This window comes from Leptopilina heterotoma, unplaced genomic scaffold (genome assembly GCF_015476425.1).
Source record: "Leptopilina heterotoma isolate Lh14 unplaced genomic scaffold, ASM1547642v1 Lhet_228, whole genome shotgun sequence".
Lineage (NCBI taxonomy): Eukaryota > Metazoa > Arthropoda > Insecta > Hymenoptera > Figitidae > Leptopilina > Leptopilina heterotoma.
In genome coordinates this window covers 4,358,966-4,380,025 of record NW_025110946.1, presented here as the reverse complement: position 1 = coordinate 4,380,025, position 21,060 = coordinate 4,358,966, and the positions used below count along the sequence as shown (strand labels likewise).

General features: G+C 32.5%; 1 protein-coding gene across 15 annotated transcripts in view; it reads left to right on the top strand.

Moving 5' to 3' along the window:
• Positions 1–21,060, top strand: part of LOC122502398 (CUGBP Elav-like family member 4) — an 829,562-nt gene that overhangs the window by 679,039 nt on the left and 129,463 nt on the right. For 14 of the 15 annotated variants that reach the window (XM_043612426.1, XM_043612431.1, XM_043612424.1 and 11 more), the window contains one exon: positions 11,429–11,527. In XM_043612426.1, the coding sequence (XP_043468361.1) occupies positions 11,429–11,527 (99 nt within the window). The remainder of the gene's footprint in view (positions 1–11,428; positions 11,528–21,060) is intronic. The other variant, XM_043612422.1, reaches the window with a different exon arrangement.

The window sequence follows — 21,060 nt, the reverse complement described above, 5'->3', positions numbered from 1 at the left end:
TTTATACTTCAATAATTTTCAGAAATTTTTAAGCCTCTACAATAATTATATTATATTTTTTTAAGAACCAAAGATGTTAATATTACTAAGCTAAATTTTTGCATTAATATTGATTTTAACTGATGACCTGATGAAGTTGGTGATCCAGACCACCGAAACATCGTCACTTTTATAAAAAAAGTAAAAGTGTGTTTTTCTTTCACATTTTATTCGTCTTCACAAAATCGAAAAAATTAATTTATTAAATAATAGGAAGAATTTACGTTTATTATTTTGAACAAAGTGAAAAGTGTTTAATAAATTTTATACCTATAAAAGTATATTTTTAGAAATACAGAATTATACACTAAACACCAAACATTTATTTATTAATTCATTTTATTAATTAAACATTTTTTTGCAATGTTACTAATAAATTCTTATAAAAAATACATAAGCAAAAACTTACGTAAGATAGGGGGATGGGTGATTCAAAAACTTGCAGAGCCTTACAGACGTGGGTGCATGGATTAAAATTCAAGAAAAATGCCTTACGTAATTCATGGACGGTCAACCAAGATCAAGCTGGATTTTTCTAAAGAGGGGAAAGTAAGCATCGAGATTAAAAAACCCATTGTATTAGATTTCAGCTCGCTCGTTTATAGCAACCCCTTTAGTGTCCTGTTCTTCTCCAGAAGTCCAGTACCTCTTCTATCGATAGGTTGCTCACCTGCATAGGTTCCATAATTGCTTGACCCCAACTAGATAGCCAGATCCTAGCTAACGCTGGGCATTCAAATAATATGTGAGTCGAAGTTTCGTTACTCGTCTCACACAATCTGCACATAGGTGAAACTTGTCCACCTATTTTTTGCTGATGGTAATTCAATAGTCCATGACCTGTAAGTAGACGAACTACGGTTCTAACTCTGATCTTATCAAGTTTTAGGAGATCGCTCACTCGCCTCTTGTTGAGTACTAGCCCCAACAGAGGTTTTGCTTGCCTTCCCACCCCAATGTTCGCCCAATACTTCTCATGTTCCTTTATACCCCATCTTTCTATGGCTCCCTTAAGCAAGCACAGCATTATTGCCACTGCTGGTTCAGGACCTATAAATTCCGTCTCGTAACCGATTTTCGCCAAGACGTCTACTCTTTCATTACCCTTCATTCCCGAGTGACCCGGTACCCAAATCAATGAAAGTTTATTTTCTGAACCCAACTCATCTAGTACGCTACGGCTTTCCCAGACGAGTTTTGATTCTATAGTGGGATTTTTAGAAACCCCTAAGGCCGCCTGGCTATCCACACAAATACTAATCCTCTTGCCTTTTGTTCCGTTTTGAACGGACATTTGGGCGCAAGTTAAAATCGCACAGACCTCTGCCTGCCAGACCGTGGCATATTGTACTAGTGACTCAGACACTTTAATGCAGCCAGTTTTTCGATAGATTCCAAAGCCTGCACCGCAGTCCATCTTGGAGCCGTCTGTATACCAGACTTCGTCCCCAGTCCGTTCTGGAAGGTGTAATGATTTTAATGCGGGGTTTAAATTTCACCCTCTTGATCATTCTATCTTACACCATACTTAATTCTCGGATTGATAGAATTGAACGTGGAAGGTTGGTATTTTTATCACCAAACTTCCACCTTATTTGCGCAGTTAATCTGCTCATAGTACGAGCCGCCTTTTTCATCGCAGCAATATGCAGAGGTACTTCGGCTAGCATGAATCCCAACGCAGCTGTTGGCGTGGTCCTCATAGCTCCCGTAATACCCCTGAAAATCATTGCCTCCAGTTGGTCTAGTTGCACTTTAGCCGTTATCAGTTGAGTCCTAGACCACCAAACAACCACCGCGTGAAGAAACCTGGGTTTTAAAATCAACTGATAGAGCCAGTTGACCATAATTATTAGGCCTTAGTCCCCATGATGACCCTATCGCCCTTCTACACGCCCAAAAAGCAGTACAGAACCTTCTATACTGATATTCGAAATGTTACTTTTAAATCAGCTTTTTATCCAGGATTATTCCCAGGTACTTAGCCGATTCGAAAAAAGAAATTTCTTTTCCATAAAATATTGGTTTCTTCAAACTGGGTACTTTATATTTTCTTGTGAAAACTACTATTTTCGTTTTCTCTAGGTTTACAGAAAGTCCAGTTAGATTGCACAAATCCTTGACAATCTTAAGTGCACGTTCCGTAAGTTCTAAGAGGGTCTCAATTGAGTGCCCTCTTATAAATATAAGAAAATCATCCGCATAACTTTGCGTATAATATCCCCGTCTATTGAGGTTTCTAATTAACTCATTTTCCACTAAGCACCACAATAAAGGAGAGAGAACTCCTCCTTGTGGCACCCTTTTGAGACAAGGCCTGTTACCGTAGCCTCACCATTTTCCACTTCAAGGGCTACTAATGTCCACTGCTAATTTGTCCCTCTATTCTACCTACTGCAGAATGGAAGGCTGTTTCTACTGAGAAACCTGCTCTATAAGCATGTTATAAGTGAGAAAAGAAATAATAAGTTATAAGTGAGAAGATAATATCTAAGACATTTCTATCTGATAAAATTATCCACCAGTTTCTCTAACGCCATTATTAAAAAGGAAGTTTGACTGATTGGTCTGAAGTCTTTTGCAGCAGTATACCCAGACCGACCGGTCTTCGGAATAAACACAACCCTCGTCTTTGTCTCCAGACTCCGGTGTGTAACCAAGAGCTATACACGCTCTCATAATTTTACACAGGGGTACTCTAATACATTCCAATCTCTTTTGCAAAAGAACCGGATATATACCGTCCCCCCTGAGGCTTTAAATGGTTTGAAAGTGACTATTACCCAATCAATCCCTTCCGGAGTCACAACTTTGGCTGCTAGTTTCCAGTGTTCCCGATTTCCTCGGGCTCTTCTGGGTCCCATGCCATAGTTATTCTCCACCTTTTCTTTAAAGTCCGGGAAGTTTACTTCCATCAGATACATTAGACACTCCCTTTTATCCTGGGCATAGTACCCATTAGGTAACTTAATGATAGTTAGTTTGGCCATTGGGTCTCTAGCTAGTACCTTATGGAGTCTTGATGCTTCTGGTACTCTTTCGATTCTCTCGCAAAAGCTCCTCCAGCTGATACATAGACTTGGAACTTATCGTAATATCCAACACTTCTTTTCTGTTAACAGTAACGAAAGTTAGCTCATTACACTGGTTTAAAATTTCTAAATCCGTATCTATTAGAAAATCTAAAAGTCTTCTGCTTCTGTCGTTATTGTCAGTGCTGCCCCATACGACATGGTGCGCATTGGCATCACAACCCACTATCGCAGAAGCTACTACAACCTCCCTTTTATTTCCGTTCTTTTCCAAGTACTTAGCCTTAACAACAGCTAAGTCCCTAGTAGTTAATTCCAATAGAGGGAAAGCGTCTAGACCTTTTTAGATCAGGCAAGCCCTTGGAACAGGTTTCTGTGGTGAACTAACTAGCTCTCCACAGCCATTTAGACCTCTACTCTTACCCTTGTAAACCCAAGGTTCTTGAACAAAGGCTACAGCTGCCTGCATCCTTGTAAAGTTCTTGGCTAGAATCGCCAAAGTGCCTTTACAATGATGCAAGTTAATCTGCATACAGTAGATCCTGAAAGCAGCCACATTTAAAACTGACTCTCGGTACCCTCTGTCGCCTCCACACCCTGATCGCCAGCATCGTGATATCCAAAGAGGACTCTTCGACACTGGCGTGTGTGGTTTTAATTTTATTAATTTCTGTAGGATCCATTAACCCCTTCAGTGTGTAGCTAAAATATAAGAAAATGGTCTCAAAATGTGTAAGACCTTCTTGTAAATAAATTTTCATGACACTAGGTACTAAGGGGTTTTTGGGGTCGCTGATTCCGATTCCGGTGTTAGTTTTCAAAAATTCAAAATGGCGGATCCAATATGGCGGACACGATTTTGAAAAATTCATTGGATTCGCTTAAAATTCGTTACTCGGGGGTTTTCGTGGTCGCTGATTACGAATATAACATTAGTTTTTTAAAATTCAAAATGGCAGATCCAAAATGGCGGACACGATTTTAAAAAATTCATTAGATTCGCTTAAAATTCGTTATTCGGGGGTTTTTGGGGTCGCTGATTACGAATCTGTTATTAGTTTTTCAAAGTTTAAATGGTAAGAATTTTTAAAAAAGTTTATCCACTTTTAAGATATTTCAAAATTTTTGGCGGACATTTTGTATGAAAAATTATGTATTTTGAAAATCTTACTTCAGAATCGTGATCAGCGACCCCAAAAACCCCCGAGTAAGAATTTTTGAAAGAATTTATCAACTTTTGAAATTGTTCAAAATTTTGGCGGTCATTTTGGATGAAAAATTATGTATTTTAAAAATATGACTTCGGCTGTTTTCGGCGTTCGCCCCGCGTTAACTCTGAGTTAACTTTGGTCTAATCATCTATAACATTCGGGTGGATCTACCAATCACAATTAGCCTGGAGTTAACTCGGGGTGAACGCCGAAAACAGCCTTCAGAATCGTGATCAGCGACCCCAAAAGCCCCCGAGTAAGAATTTTTGCAAATATACGTTAAGATGTTTTCTTGTTTGGGCCATGACGTGTATACGTCATCCACTGTTTGGGCTAGTTTTTTTCATGACATGTATACACGTCATCCACAATCAAGGGGTTAAGAAAGAAAAGAAAGAAAAGTATCTCACAAGAAAAGAGGAAAAGAAGGTCTATCCTTAAAGAGCCTCTATTTAAGGAAAAGGCTAATTACATCTGAGAGGTCGCCTGGTATCCCAGAGTCTCGTTCAAGATACCTCCATTCAGAGCCCCACCACGGGGACGGGTCGTCCAGAAGACGGGCCACTCCTGTAACACAATCGTTCCCGAAGTTTACGAGAGCTAAGTAATGCCCAGCGATGGTTGTCCCCCTCGAAGAACCCGACGGTTTTAGTAACCCTGGTATCATTCATCCATAGACACAAGTTCATCACGGATTCGGTGGCAGAGACTCGTGCCTCAATCGCCATGGTACAGCCAACGAAACCATGGAAGGGTTTCTTCTTAGTCATACTCCGCCAACAGGAAGTCTTCGGAATATACCCGCGCGCGGTTAAGCCTCTGTCCATCCCGTCTCTCTCGATAACCCTCTAAATCCCCGTGCCCTGGGACACTGCCTAGCGAAACACAGAAGATTCGGTTTTTAGAACGGCCGACCCATCTTGAAGGGTTCGCACCTCCCACCAACGGCAAGGTCTTGAAACCCCTAGGGAGGGCAGCCAAAGAATTCTCTTTGATAAAAAATTATCTGATTCGAATTGCTGAATCAGGACTGTCAAAACCATCTTTAACCTTACGTCGGAGTTCTTATTCTTTTGCTTCCTTGATCATCTGATCTCTCACAACTGACTTACTTGGCATCACTGTATAATTTAGACGAAGTCAATCAGCATGTAGAAACATGCAGTCGTCAGTCTGAAATCCATCAGTTCTACAGACACGGTAATTCTGCCTTCTTGGTAATAAGCCCTTTCAATAACTTTTCGGACAAAATTCTGAAGTCGGTCCTGTAAATTTGCGAAGACTGACACTTCTGATTGACCAATTTTAGCACTATAAGTTCTTTCAGAGCTTCGTCAAAAGTTAGAACATCCTTCATAGCGTAAGGCAATGGCTCCACTTTTACTGAAGAAGCAATAACCGCCGCAGGACCATTTATCGACATGGAAATCTTTCCCTCGACAATCTTTGACTCCTTTAGCCTTGGAAACCTATTCCTTTGAAGACACTCAGCATCAATCTGTTGCTGAATCAACCTGATTGTTCTAGTTAGTTAAACTGGTTCGGGTTTTTTCGATTGAATCTCGTCAAAAAGACCTTGAGCCTCTGATGTGGCACTCTAAACTGTTGATCATCAAACTTCAATATAGTAGACATCATAGAATGAACAGAAAAACCGTCATCTGAGTAATTTTCCTTTGAGTCAATACAAGATTGATAGTTGGTCATCTGCTGATTAAGATCCTACATCAGATCGTCGATCATTTCTTAAACTTTCCGAGTTGAACCAATTTCGCTTGTACATCTAATGATTCAGCTGGATAAAAATACGCTGCAAAAAAAAAAATTCTGCACTCAACAAGCAATTCAGTCAGACCAGAATTTCCCGTGATCTACAAAAACAACTTTGTGACAATCGCAAACTTCGACGTGGTATATTCAAATTTGATACTGAATATTTGTCAACAACTTTACCAGTTTTTTCTGACTGTTGAACTGTACTTAGACCATAAAGAAATGCCGTTACTATCTTTTTCATATCGAATAATAACATTCTGTTCATTTGGCAAATGTGTGGGTAAGCGATTAACGCTATGACTTTTTCCCTAAAGGTTTACTTAGAATTCTCCAAACTGCCTCAACTGGACCAACATATCTATTTTCTTCCTAATGATGTATTTCATTATGATTAACAGTTACCTCACAATTTGCATTTGTGATAACAATAGATGCATCATCCTGCTCTTTGAGAATATATTTATATAAATTTTTATCAGACTTGATAATCGAAAATATTTCTTAATTAATATGTCAAATAAATATTTCTGAAAGTTTAGGACAATACGGAACAACATTAGAATTATCAACAATAAATCCATTTGGTCGTTCATACGCTTTATTATTATTTCTTCGACGACAATGAACATAGCAATTTTCTTCAATTGTAGTTTCTTCTTGGTAACTTTTTGGACAATTTTTTTGAACATTTCCCATCAATTAAATACCAATCTCCACAAAGTCCGTGAATATTATTTTGCATTATTATTTTATGTAAAATAGGATTGATATTTTCATCAGGAATTTCTGCAAAAATATAACGATCAACACTTTCAACTGTTAATATTTTAGAATTTTCTTTCAATATAACTAACAAATGAATGTGTGGCAATCCTCGATTTTGAAATTCAATAACATAAACATAAGATTTGACTTCTCCAAATAATTTATTATCAACAATAGGTTTAAGTAGATGTTTAACTTTTAATGCGAAAACCCTAGTTACTATATCAGGTCTATCAGCAGCAGTTTGATAGGGGAATAAATTTTCCTGTATCTCTTTCCAATTTGGATTACACGTCATTGTGATAAATAAATCTGGTCTACCATGACGAGCAACAATAGCCATCGAATCCTGATATTGTTGCATCATATTGCGAGGTGATCCTATAAAAGTAGAAGGCAATATAAGCGTTTTTCACACGTGTACATCATTTTCCTACACATGATTGTGTAAATAATAATCCATCAGTCCTTTATATCTTTCACTTCTAACTTGAGCTTGATTATTTGCAAAAAATCTTAATCTATCTTTTTCTATTTTTACTTCATTTTCAACCACCCATTGTTGAAACAATCTACCTCCATATAAAAATTGATTAAATTCTTTATCTCTTACAGCAATTTTGTATTTAATGTAGGCAGACCTAGAAATAGTATGATTTCTAATTCTGTAATCACTATCACTACGAATCATATTAATATTATAACCCTTATTTCCAAGTGGATAAAATATGGGATAAATCCATGGTTCAACATTCGGATCTAAATTACTAACCAATTTTAATTCCTTTGTAGATTTATTATAAACCGTTTTATAAGATTCTGGTATTTCTCCTTCAGAGTTTGTATTAAAAACTGCAGAAACTTCATTTAAACTATAAAAATTGTATCTATTTTTATCAAATCCTTTTTTCAACGTGAACAATAATTGCAACTCAGGAATTTCTGAATTGTTTGTCTTGCTAGTATTCTTTGTTTTTGACAAAGAACTTGTATCACTATTTTTATTTTTTAATTTAAGGTTCTCAGCATATTCTATTTTAAATTCGACTTGAAGTTTTTTATTAGTTGAAGTGTGTTTTTCACCTAAATAACTTACGTTATTAATTTTACGTTTTAATTTTTGCCTCTCACGATAACTTTTTTGAATATCAGCCCTACATTGTTTAAGTGTTGTTGATGCAGTATTTCCTTCATTTAATTCATTTATTATTCTCGGGAAAGAAATTTCTTTCTTAATAGAGTTTTTAGAAAAGTTTGATTCTCCATACTAAAGTTGAATATCTTTTTCATTTAAAAGGCAATTCCAGTCATACACAACTATGCAAGATCAACTATTAGAAAGCTGTACAGAGGGAAATTTTCATAAACTTTCATATTGTTTTCGAACATTAACATTAACTGATTTCTCTTATTACAATAATAGTAATTGACAGAGTGGGGCATAATATTAAAAAACAACGATGTTGCGAATGCTATTGCATATACTTCACAAGAAAGACTGTATTGTGGTGGTTGATCAACAGTTGTGAAAACTACTGGTGGTTCAAAAGGATATAATTTAATTAAATAATCTCTTTGATCATTATTTAAACATTTTTTATTAAGACTGTCAAAAATGTAAAGGCTAATTCCATCATAATAAGTACAAATCCAATGACCAGATTTATAAGATCCAGTAAAAAGTGTTTGAATGTGCTGCTTACTTTTCTCGATTGGAACTATCAAATCAAGTGTTTGTAAACACAAAGTATTTTGCATATTATAACAAACATTTGATTGTCTTCCGAATAGCTTTTAAAATTCATACATATGATCATTATTTAGCATTGCTCCTTCAGTGACAACAATACTTAAATCAGCTTTTTTATCCAATATAACCAATTTCCAATTTTGCCTTTTATACAATTTCCAGCTTTGTTCTTATCCAATATAACCAATTTCCAATTTTTCCTTTTATCCAATTTAACCAATTTCCAGCTTTGTTTTTATCCAATATAACCAATTTCTAATTTTTTATTTTATCCAATTTAACCAATTTCCAGTTTTTTTTATCCAATATAACCAATTTTTCCTTTTATCCAATTTAACCAATTTCCAGCATTGTTTTTAACCAATAGAACCAATTTACAATTTTGCCTTTTATCCAATATAACCAATTTCTAATTTTGCCTTTTATCCAATACACTGGAACCCCCAAACTTTGGACTGCAATGTAATGGTGTCCAATGTTCGGAGGGGACACCTTGACGACTGAAAGTATAAATATTCAGGGCCGTATGCTTCATTAAAACGAAGATGCGCTTAATGAATATTGCATATTCAATGATAATTGTGTTGCCAATTTATTAAAACATAATTGAAAAACATTGTTTTCAATTTTTTATATTTATAATTAACAATTGATTCACAAGATTCAATTTATTAACAAGTTTTTTAAAAGAGCCACAAAACGGTACACTTTATGCAGACGCTACTGCTTCTAGTTCAACGTTTGTCCGCGCTTTCCACCGACCCCTCACTCTACTTTGTCTATACTCTATGTCAAAACAATCCAAAGTTCGGGGTTCCAGTGTATAACCAATTTCTAATTTTGCCTTTTATCCAATTTATCCAATTTCCAGCTTTATTTTTATCCAATATAACCAATTTCCAATTTTTCCTTTTATCCAATTTAACCAATTTCCAGCTTTGTTTTTATCCAATATAACCAATTTTTAATTTTGCCTTTTATCCAATATAACCAATCTCTAATTTTGCCTTTTATCCAATTTAACCAATTCCCATCTTTGTTTTTATCCAATAGAACCAATTTCCAATTTTTCTTTTTATCCAATTTAACCAATTTCCAGCTTTTTGATCCAATATAACCAATTTCCAATTTTGCCTTTAATCCAATTTATCCAATTTACAGCTTTATTTTTATCCAATATAACCAATTTCTAATTTTGCCTTTTATTTCAAATAATAACAAATTTTTAAATTTATTAATATCACGGTTGGAAAATTCTGTGACATGAAATTTTTTATTGGTACATTTGGATGGGCGAAATTTAAACTTCTAAGCAATGTACAGACCAAGAAGACTAGAGACAGGAGGTAAAACTTCGGTAGTAGGGGTATGTCAATGCTGAGTCGCTCAGCTGATGTATGGTCAGGCGTTTACTTTTAAAAAAGTTTTCGCCGCAATAGACCACATGGACTTCTGCGCATCTAAACAGGAAAACACGGGAAAATATATTCTATACAAATACAATATAAAATATAAGTGTTTATATTTTCAAACATCTTTTAGTTATTAAAAAAAAAGTTTTAAAAACAAAAAAATGTGTAAACTGTAGCATGAAGTGTATTAAAAGTTAACAAAAAGTAATAGTCATATAGTGTTGTGTTTATCTTTCTTCTTGTTACAACTTTTCACACATCAAGTTTTCGAAATTTTTACTATTTGAATAACACTTAATTTAATAATCACTTACATTATTTCTATATATCCGTTATGACACACATTGTGTCTCGATTGCACTTTAAAGTTAACCTCAAATTAAAATCATATCATACACATGTAAAACATACGGTATACAAGAATTTGAATGTGTGAGTGATGTGCAGAAGCACCGCGCCGGCGACTTTTCGAAACGAAAAACGCCTGGTTAAAGAAAGGCTCTTGACTCATCCCCACTATCGAAGTTTCACCTCCTGTCTCTAGCCTTCTTGGTACAGACGAATTTAATATATTAATATTATATATATATATATATATATATATATATATATATATATATATATATATAAACTTTAGTTTTTCAATTTAAAAAAATTATCTTTAAACTCAGTAGTACCTATTAAAATAAAATTCTCATTTCTTTTAAATAATTCAACAACGAACAAAATGATTTCGACTAATTAGAACATTTTCTGTAATTACCTAGAAATTATCATTCCTTAAAAATAATTTTCTCCGAGAATGTATAGAATCATTAAAAAACAAATCATAAGAAAAGGATTATTGTATTTATTTGTCAACTAGCTGTTGTTTTTTAAAATTTTTGAAATTGTGGATTTTACCGTTTTTAAAAAAATTTACTTTAATGTTTAATGCCCGGTAAAATCCACAATTTAAAAAAAAAATTTTAATCTATTTTTTCTACAATCTTCTGTTATAAAACATCACATTTATACCAAGTTTTACAAAAATTAAAAGATCCATGACCAACTTTGATTTTTTTGAGAAAATTTGACCCAATTCAATTAATGTACCTATTAAAAATTAATCCTAAACTTGCATCAGTTTTTGTAGTCTTAGTAGAGTATAATCCGAAATAATTGTGTAGCAATAATACAAAGTGTGGTACTATTTAGAAATTGGGACATGACTTACAAAAGAAGTAGAGTTAATTGTAAAATATATTTATAATATTAGTAGCAGGAAAAAAGGAGGAAGGAAACTTGTATAACTTAATAATATGTTAAATACAGCCAATTAACCAATAAGTTTAGAAACAAATTCTTGGTAATTATGAAGACAATAAAAGTAGATTAAAAATGGTGCGACAGGGGCATAAATTCGATACATGTTTAATAAGAGCTGCGCTCACTGAAATGTAGATGCCCTTCATTTGTCTATTCCAGCACAAGGTTTACCCAACGGGGAGACGGCTCTTCAACATGCTGCGTATCCTGGAATGCAGCCGTACACTGGAGTTGGTATGCTGACTTTGTCTCAGATATAATTCTTAAATTTAAAAAATGTTGTGAATTCGCATATTAAATTAAAAATAGCGCACAAGAAATGCCCTCGATCTGTATTTATATAATAGAAGTACAGATTAGGGTGTCCGTAAAAATGCAACTTTTGAATTTTGTTTACGCAACCCCCCAAATTTGGTACCAATGTAAGAAAAAAAATATTTCTTAAAATCCGAAACAGATTGATTAATATTAACACATGCCAGTAATTAAATTTCTAAAGTTTTCAAGATGGCGAATGTTTGAAGTGGATCATAATGTTGACGGTGCCGATATCTTATTTTATAATTTTTCGTTATTATAAATATTTATCGGAGTTCCGTGCAGGATATGATAGGTCATCGTAGGAGGAATAAAATTATTTGCATTTAATAATTAATAACTTTCATACAATAAAACATTAGTTTGATGTGTACATAATGTCGAGAGCACAATTACGTTAAGTGCACTCGAAAACGATTAATTAAATCGTAATTAAATTAACGATTAAATTGAGAACGATTACATTGAAGAAGGTTCGAAGCAAAAATTTCAAAAAAGTGGAAGGGCGAAATGATAGTGGAAGGGATATAGGTAGTTGGCGAAAGGAAGGGAGGAAAGCATAATTAGGTGTAGACAGGGTAAAAGAATTACAATAGATAGGTATAAAGGTAGATGTACCTCAATTTAGAGTTGGAGTTCGCCGTTGAAAAATAAACATATTAAAGTTTAGAATAAATTTACAAAGGAAAAAAGTTTTAAATCATAAAACTATTGAAACCAATCCGACAATATACAGTTAATTTTATGATGTCTCGAAGGATGTATTAAATATGTTTTCGAATCTTCAAAGAAGTAGTGTAATAAAATTAATCCTAAATATTCGCCGAGTACGTTTTAAGTAAACAATTAAACTGAAAATAATTACCTTGGGTCTCAGCACATAAAAATTCATCACAATGTATGCAACGTTTTATCACATGTACGAAACTCAAGAAAATTTTTCACTAAGAGCCGGTTCCAACTTTTTTCAACCGAAGTTTAAGTCGATAAACTTGGTTTAGTAATGTAATTAGACCTAGTTTACCGACTTAAACTCTGGTTAATTTAGTTGTTTAACCGGCCCTTAGGCTGTTTTCGGCGTTCTCCCGGTGTTAACATTGAGTTAATCCTAATTGGATAGTTCCAACAGGATGTTAATAAATCTTATTAATGATTGGACTTTCGTTAACTCGGTATTAACACCAGGTGAACAAAATTTTTGAAGAAAATAATTATAAATCATCATTTTCTATATAAAATAATGATAAATTATTATTTTCTTCAAAAATTTTCATGGTCCCACTCTGATTTTTACATAGCTTATAGGAAAAAAGGTAAGCTTTCGATTGGGACAGGTTAAAAAAATAAAAAAACGATTTTGAGATATATTGAAATTAAGAATTTGACCTTGAACTTTAAGGTCAAATGAAAAGAAAACAATTTTTTTATCACCAGCTTGTAGCTCGTAAAAAACTCTTTAAAAATCACTATTCATACTTTTAATTTGATTACTTTTACTTATCAATATATTAAATCGAAAAAACTAATAATAGTAACATTTTAGCAAAGTTTCGAGAAAATTGATTTTTTTTTTTTTTTATTGTTTATACTCCTGCCCTATTGGCCTTACGCACTTCGACAAGAGTCCCCGAGAAATACTTTTTTATCCCACATGCACAAAAACGGCGCTTTCTGATAGCAGCCGACAGGGAGGAAAGTCATTCATTTCTTCGACCGTATGAAAATGGCGGCCGTGTTCTCCAAAGGGCAAGAAAATTAGCTGTTCACATGCATTTTTCTTGCCCAAGGGAGAAATCGGCCGCCATTTTCATACAAATCGAACAAGTGAATGACTTTTACTCCCTGTCGTCTGCTAACTGAAATCGCCGCTTTTGTGCATTAGGAATAAAAAATATCGTAAGTAACACGAGAATAAAGGCAGCCAATTTCTTTACGATGATTTTTGTGACACTCGTTCCGGTCTCGGGGCGCCTACGGCGCTCTCGACCTCCACTCGTGTCACAAAAATCACCGTAAAGAAATGGCTGCCTTTCTCCTCTTGTTGCTTAATATACTATTTTGGATTAAGCATAACCATTCTACTTAGAAATTTTCTATATATTAACCTAATTTGCGTCTACAGCCGACTTTATTAGGAGTACTCGCATTACGCCTGGACCACCCGTCAATGGGTTTTCTCGCCAGAGAAGAGGGAAACTGTAGAAAACCTCTCCTGAGTACAACCGGTTTATCGACAGTCGAGTTCTAATGGTGTGTACCGGACAATAATCGACGGTGCACATCATTATACCTCGACGTCAAACCTCCCGCTCAGATTGTCTCACGTGCCAGAAAAATCCCAAGCCAAGTGGGCGCGAACCAAGGATACTTATACCCTTGGTCCTTAAACGACCACCAACGCCAGGCATCTATCCGACTGAGCCAATCTGTCGGTTGAGAAAATTGATTTTTGTCCTGGGCAGTTGAGGAATTTTGCCCCATACAACGATCGATTACTGGCACGTGTTAATATTAATCAATCGGCTTTGGATTTTCGGACAATTTTTTATCTTTTATTGGAATTAATCTGGGGATGACGTAATCAAAATTCGAAAAAGTAAATTTCTCATGTATCTTATGGACACTTTAGTACAGATGCATGCTTGATACTAAATGTAAGAATTGAATAAAAATACCCCCATTCTCTGTAACATCATTTAGTAAAATTTGTATACACGTTCGAATTTAGAATACGTTCATTGTTCTTCTAATATTTTAATTTATTTATTTATTAAAGTATTATGTTACTGTTTTTCCATATAAAATCTTACTAATAACTATCAAATTACGACCGCACAAAATTTTAAAATTTTACTTTAGATTTGACGCCATATTGGTCCGCCATCTTGAAATTTTTAATTCTACTTTACTTTTCTCGAAAGTGTATAATTTTTATGCACCGATGGTTGAAAATAGAATTTTATTCTTACACTTTTTAGAGGTAAAAAAAATGTCAAACTTGAAAAAATGATTTTTTTTTGTGTTTTTTGACATTAAAACCGCCATATTTAGTTTTGGTTTAGACGAAATTTATTTTTGACACCGGAATCGGAAAGAGCACATCCAAAACTTTTAGAAAATGCACCTCTGATATAAATTGCCAACCGTTTTATTTATAATTACGTAGCTTGAAAATGACCAAAGAATTTTCACGAGTTGAGCGTTAATGGGTTAACATGTGATAGAAATTTTTCATTTGAAACTTATAAAGTTTGCACAATTAATTATTATAATTTATAGTAGGGAAATACAGTCAAGGTCGGTCCACTTTCTAACTGATGTTTATAACTTTTTTTTTAAAATGAATTTGATCAATTGAAGTATATTGTTGGAAAGTTCTGTGTAATAGGAACACTTTTCAAAAGTATCTGTCAAATTCATATTAAATGGTGGGCCAACCTTGACAAAAATTACCAATGACGAATTACTCTAACCATAAAGAGATACGTTTCGGGATTCAATTTTTCATTATTTTTCACTGCTTTCTTTCTACTTCTGCATGCTTACATTGCCGATTCTTTTTTTAAAATCTTTTTTAATGTTTTTTCACATGATGTATAATAGTATAATAAGCTACAAGGGTATAAAGGCAGCCATTTATTAATGGTGATTTTTGTGACACAAGTGAAGGTCGAGGGCACCCCAAGACCTCCACTCGTGTCACAAAAATCACCGTAAACAAATGGCTGCCTTTATACCCTTGTTGCTTAATATACTAATTTATGTCACCAAAATTTTTCCAGTGAAGCAAAAGTACAAAAAACATCTAAAACTTTATTAAGACTCAAAGAAGTAAAAATGAGAAAACAACTTAAAAAAAGAAATTTATAACTTTTTTGTTTTTTGTTGTACAAAAAAGTGTCTAAAGGAAAAGTTGTTTGTTTTTGCTTAAAATTTAAGGAAAAAATAAAAATTCTTTTGAAAATTGTCAAAAATACAAAATTTTGTATTTTTGTTGTTTTTTGTAGAAATGAGCTGCCAAACGAACTCAGAATTCATTTTTATGGACTAAAAAAGGCCCCCAAATTGCAAATCGATTCATAAAAATTTACTCGAGTTATCGTGACTACAAAATTTTCTACAGACAGACATAAACTTCTCTAAAAACCATTTTTTTGGAATCAGGGGGTCATAAAACGTGAAGATTTACCAAAATTAGACATTGTTCAAAATCGCACAAATCCAAGACTTTCTTATTTTTGATGAGAATGTAGAAAATAGAAAATAATAAATAATATATGTTATTTTGTAGTAAATAGTGAAACAGTGAAAAAAATAACATTTTTAAACAATTTGTTACTGTTTAATTTCAAAATGTATTCGAATTTAAGGCAAAACAGTATGTGTATTGTATTTGGGCTTATGTAGGGACTGCCCATATTTGGGCTGAACTTGGGAATATTATCTAAAACCCATCTTTTGCGTAAATTATATATATACAACTATATCCCGTACAGCAAATAGATATCTCTGGGACATATCTAAAAAATTATGGATATCCCACAGATATGCAGAGAATATCTTATACATCCCTGGGATGTCCCCGGGATATCAAAAGTTCTTTCATCTAAGACATCCCTAAAATATTCATGGTAGATATTTGTGGGATATTTGCTCTATAAACATATCCCATTAACGCCTAAATGTACAATTTTTTGGACCAAAGTTTGAGACTATATTTTAACATAAAAACTTAACAGAAAAAATTCCGCAATAGTAATTTCATATTAGTCAAAAACCACTTTTTCAAATGGCGTTCCAAAAAACTTTATAAATTTATAAATAAACAAATTACATATGTTTTTTAAAAAAAACGTGAAATTTTTAGGTTTTATTTTTCGTTTTTCGAATTTTAGTACAAGTATTCGTATTGGAACGCATCTAAAATTCCTAAATAACACGTCAAAAATATATTCCCTATCAGATAGGGGTATTCCGAAAAAAAAATTTCAAATTGTCGGACACAAAATGGCGTCTAAAGTGAATTTTTATTTACAATATCGTAGCCATGTGAACAAAATCGCAAAACTTGATAGATTTCTTTAAAATTTGACAGCTAAGTGTTTTTGATGTCCCTGATCACGAAAACAAAGTCAGAGTTTAAAAATTCAAAATGGCGGATCCAACATGGCAGACGAAATTTTTTGAAAATCTGTGGATTCGCTTGAAATTTGTTACTTGGGGGGTTTTCAGGGTCGCTAATTACGAATCCAAAGTCAGATTTTGAAAATTCAAAATGGCGGATCTAATATGGCGGATAAAATTTAAAAGGGCGAATAAAATTGTTAAAAACTAATTGGATTCATTTGAAAATTGTTACTCGGGGGTTTTCAGGGTCGCTGATTACGAATTCAAAGTCAGATTTAGAAAATTCAATATAGCAGATGACTTAATTAAAAATTGATTGGATTTGACTAAAAAATTGTTACTTGGGGGTTTTCAGGTCGCTGATTACGAATTCAAAGTCAGATTTAAAAAATTTAAAATGGCGGATCCAATATGGCAGACGGCTTTTCTAAAAATGTATTAGATTTGCCTGAAACTCGTTACTCGGGGGTTTATGGGGTCGCTCATTACGAATCCAAAGTCAGATTTTGAAAATTCAAAATGGCGGATCCAATATGGCGAATAAAATTCAATAGGGCGAATAAAATTGTTAAAAACTAATTGGATTCACTTGAAAATTGTTACTTAGGGGTTTTCGGGGTCGCTGATTACGAATTCAAAGTCAGATTTAGAAATTTCAAAATGGCGGATCCAATATAGCAGATGTACTTTGAATTAGTAATCAGCGACCCTGAAAACTCCTGAGTAACAATTTTCAAGTAAATCCAATTAGTTTTTAACAATTTTATTCGGTCTATTGAATTTTATCCGCCATATTGGATCCGCAATTTTGAATTTTAAAAATATGATTTTGTATTCTTAATCAGCGACCCTAAAAACCCCCATGTAACAATTTTCAGTCAAATCCAATCAATTTTTAATAAGGTCATCTGCCATATTGGATTCACCATTTTGAATTTTCTAAATCTGACTTTAAATTCGTAATCAGCGACCCTGAAAACCCCCGAGGAACAATTTTCAAGTGAATCCAATTAGTTTTTAACAATTTTATTCACCCTTTTGAATTTTATTCGTCATATTAGATCCGCCATTTTGAATTTTCAAAATCTGACTTTGGATTCGTAATCAGCGGCCCTGAAAATCCCCCGAGTAACAAATTTCAAGCAAATTCACAGATTTTCAAAAAATTTCGTCCGCCATGTTGGATCCGCCATTTTGAATTTTTAAACTCTGACTTTTTTGTTCGTGATCAGGGACATCAAAAACACTTAGCTTTTAAATTTTAAAGAAATCTATCAAGTTTTGCGATTTTGTTCACATGGCTACGATATTGTAAATAAAAATTTACTTTAGACGCCATTTTGTGTCCGCCATTTTAAAATTTTGTTTTCGGAATACCCCTATCTGATAGGGAATATATTTTTGACGCGTTATTTAGGACTTTTAGATGTGTTTCAATACGAATACCTGTACTAAATTTCGAAAAACTAAAAATAAAACCTAAAAATTTTATGTTTTTTTTTTTAAAAACATATGTAATATAAATAAAAAATGTTTTATTATCTCATGTAAAAGAGATTCAAATAAATTTAAATATAATTACACTATTGTCAACAAAATTATATTTTTCATTGGTCAGACTAATTATTGAATTTGCCTCACTGATTTGGTAACCTTACCAGAAGGTTACCTTACCAGAACTATCTCATAACTGAATTAGAGAGAATAGAGAATAAATTTATGCGTTTTGTTGCAAGGCAGGCGGGGATATTATTTGATAAATTCCACTTTTAAGCAATAGATTATTATTTTCAGTCTTACTTTTTTTGAACAAAACAGTTAACTAATGGTATTATAAATTGCCCACCTCTATTATCTTTGTTAAATTTTACTGTTCCATTCAAACCTTCCAGAAATCCGACTCTACTCAAACAGTAAATACATAGAACTAATCACATGTTAAATTCGGTGATCGCTAGATTGACCAGAGAGGCTAACGAGTTTCACAATATTATTGATTTCTACGTTGTACCTTTGACTACTTTAATGAATAAATTAAGAAATCGAATATTCAATTCTATTATTATTAATTATTAATTAAATTAATAATTTTATATTATAAGTACTTCTGTACCTGTGTAAATAAATAATTTATTTTGTAGAATTATAGGATAGAAATGACAGTAACTGTTATACAAGTGAGTAAAAAAATTAAAATTATCAATAAATTGAATATTTATTGGAAATCTTAATGGGAATCCACAAGATTACTCAAATTGGGTTCAATTAGATTTTCCAAATTAGGCCTAACTAGATTTCTCAAATTGGGTATAAGTTGGTATAATAGTTTGAAGCTAAGTCATAACCCAAATTAGGATAATATTGGCTTCCCAATTGGGCCCTACCTTGAACTTGTAAACACCCAACGAGCGTCAGTTTGGCCCAGGCGACTTTTCCACACAAGGAGTAGTCATTTTCTTGAGCTTAGCTCGAATTTTTAAATTTACGCAATAATGCTGCAAGTTTAGTTGCTTTAGTGTTGCAAAACATTTTTATGACAGTCAGCAGCTGTCAAAACAAGTTGTTCATTTCATGATCATTAAGCTTCCTCAATATAATATATACCAATTGTTTAATTTTTTATTTTAGAATAATTATTTTAAAATGTTAAGATAAAATGTCAAAAAATACAAAATTTCAATTTTTTGTGAAAATTTAAAATATTTATTAATTCTATAAATTTTGATAAAATATATACTTTATATACATGAATCGATTCGTTTTTATGTCAGGAATGCAATTTTAACAAGAATTAATAAAAATTTTAATATAGAAAAAAGTTACTTCAAAAAATCCAAAAATTATTTTTTCAAAAATTAAAAAATTGTTGAAAAAAATTTTTTTTTTAGATATTTTTGAAAATCCTTTTGTCTGATTTTTGGTATTCGTGACCGTAATACACCTACAAAATTTTATCAAAATCCGTCAAGACGTGTAAGAGAAAATTTGTCCACAAGAATCGGTGACATACACACACACACATACATACCCACACACACACATACACACATACATCCGGACATTTGTTCCTCTCGACGAATTATATATACTACCCTTGAAAATTTGTAAAAATAATTGGTTCTAAAAAATTCGGAAATCGACATCACTATAAGGCTTCCTTTATGAGGAAGCAATACGGTCAACTTTTTTAAAAAGTAAGTTTTTCATAACATAAATAACAGTAAGCGTGTTTTTGGCATCGCTAAACAGGAATATGATTAAAGATTGTCGATTTTACAGTAGTCAGCTGTCAAAAAAACTCAATATTTTTAAAAAGTAACATTTTTGCTTCCTCATAAAGGAAGCCTTATAGTGATGTCGATTTCCGAATTTTTTAGAATCAATTATTTTTACAAATTTTCAAGTGTAGTATATATAATTCGTCGAGAGGAACAAATGTCTGGATGTATGTGTGTGTGTGTGTGTGTGTGTGTATGTATGTGTGTGTGTGTATGTCACCGATTCTTGTGGACAAATTTTCTCTTACACGTCTTGACGGATTTTGATAAAATTTTGCAGGTGTATTACGGTCACGAATACTAAAAATCAGACAGAAGGATTTTCAAAAATATTTTAAAAAAAAATTTTTTTCAACAATTTTTTAATTTTTGAAAAAATTAATTTTTGGATTTTTTAAAATAACTTTTTTCTATATTAAAATTTTCATTAATTCTTGTCAAAATTGCATTCCTGACATAAAAACGAATCGATTCATGTATATAAAGTATATATTTTATCAATATTTATAGAATTAATAAATATTTTAGATTTTCATAAAAAAATTGAAATTTTGTATTTTTTGAAATTTTATCTTAATACTTTAAAATAATTTTTCTATAATAAAAAAATTGAATAATGAATTTTTTTTAGGGTACTTAACCGGTAGAAACTTTCTATTAAAACTATTATGAAAATGACCATAACGTTTACATTTTTTTACCTAGAGAGTTAAAAATTGGCACACGTGTATTTTTACATGTAGATCCCACGAGAAATATAGCTAATGCGATTAAAAATTAATTTTGTTCGATTTTCGTAAAAAAGACATACATATATAGAAAATAAATAAATATATATATATATATATATATATATATATATATTATAGGAAAAAAAATTTATGATAAACTCTATAACATTAATTTTTTTTTGATTTATTAAAAAGAAGATTTATTAATTATATTTAATAAACTATTATAATTATTTAACTTTTAAAATTATATATAATAATATATATTGAGGAAGCTTAATGGTCATGAAATGAACAACTTGTTTAAATTATA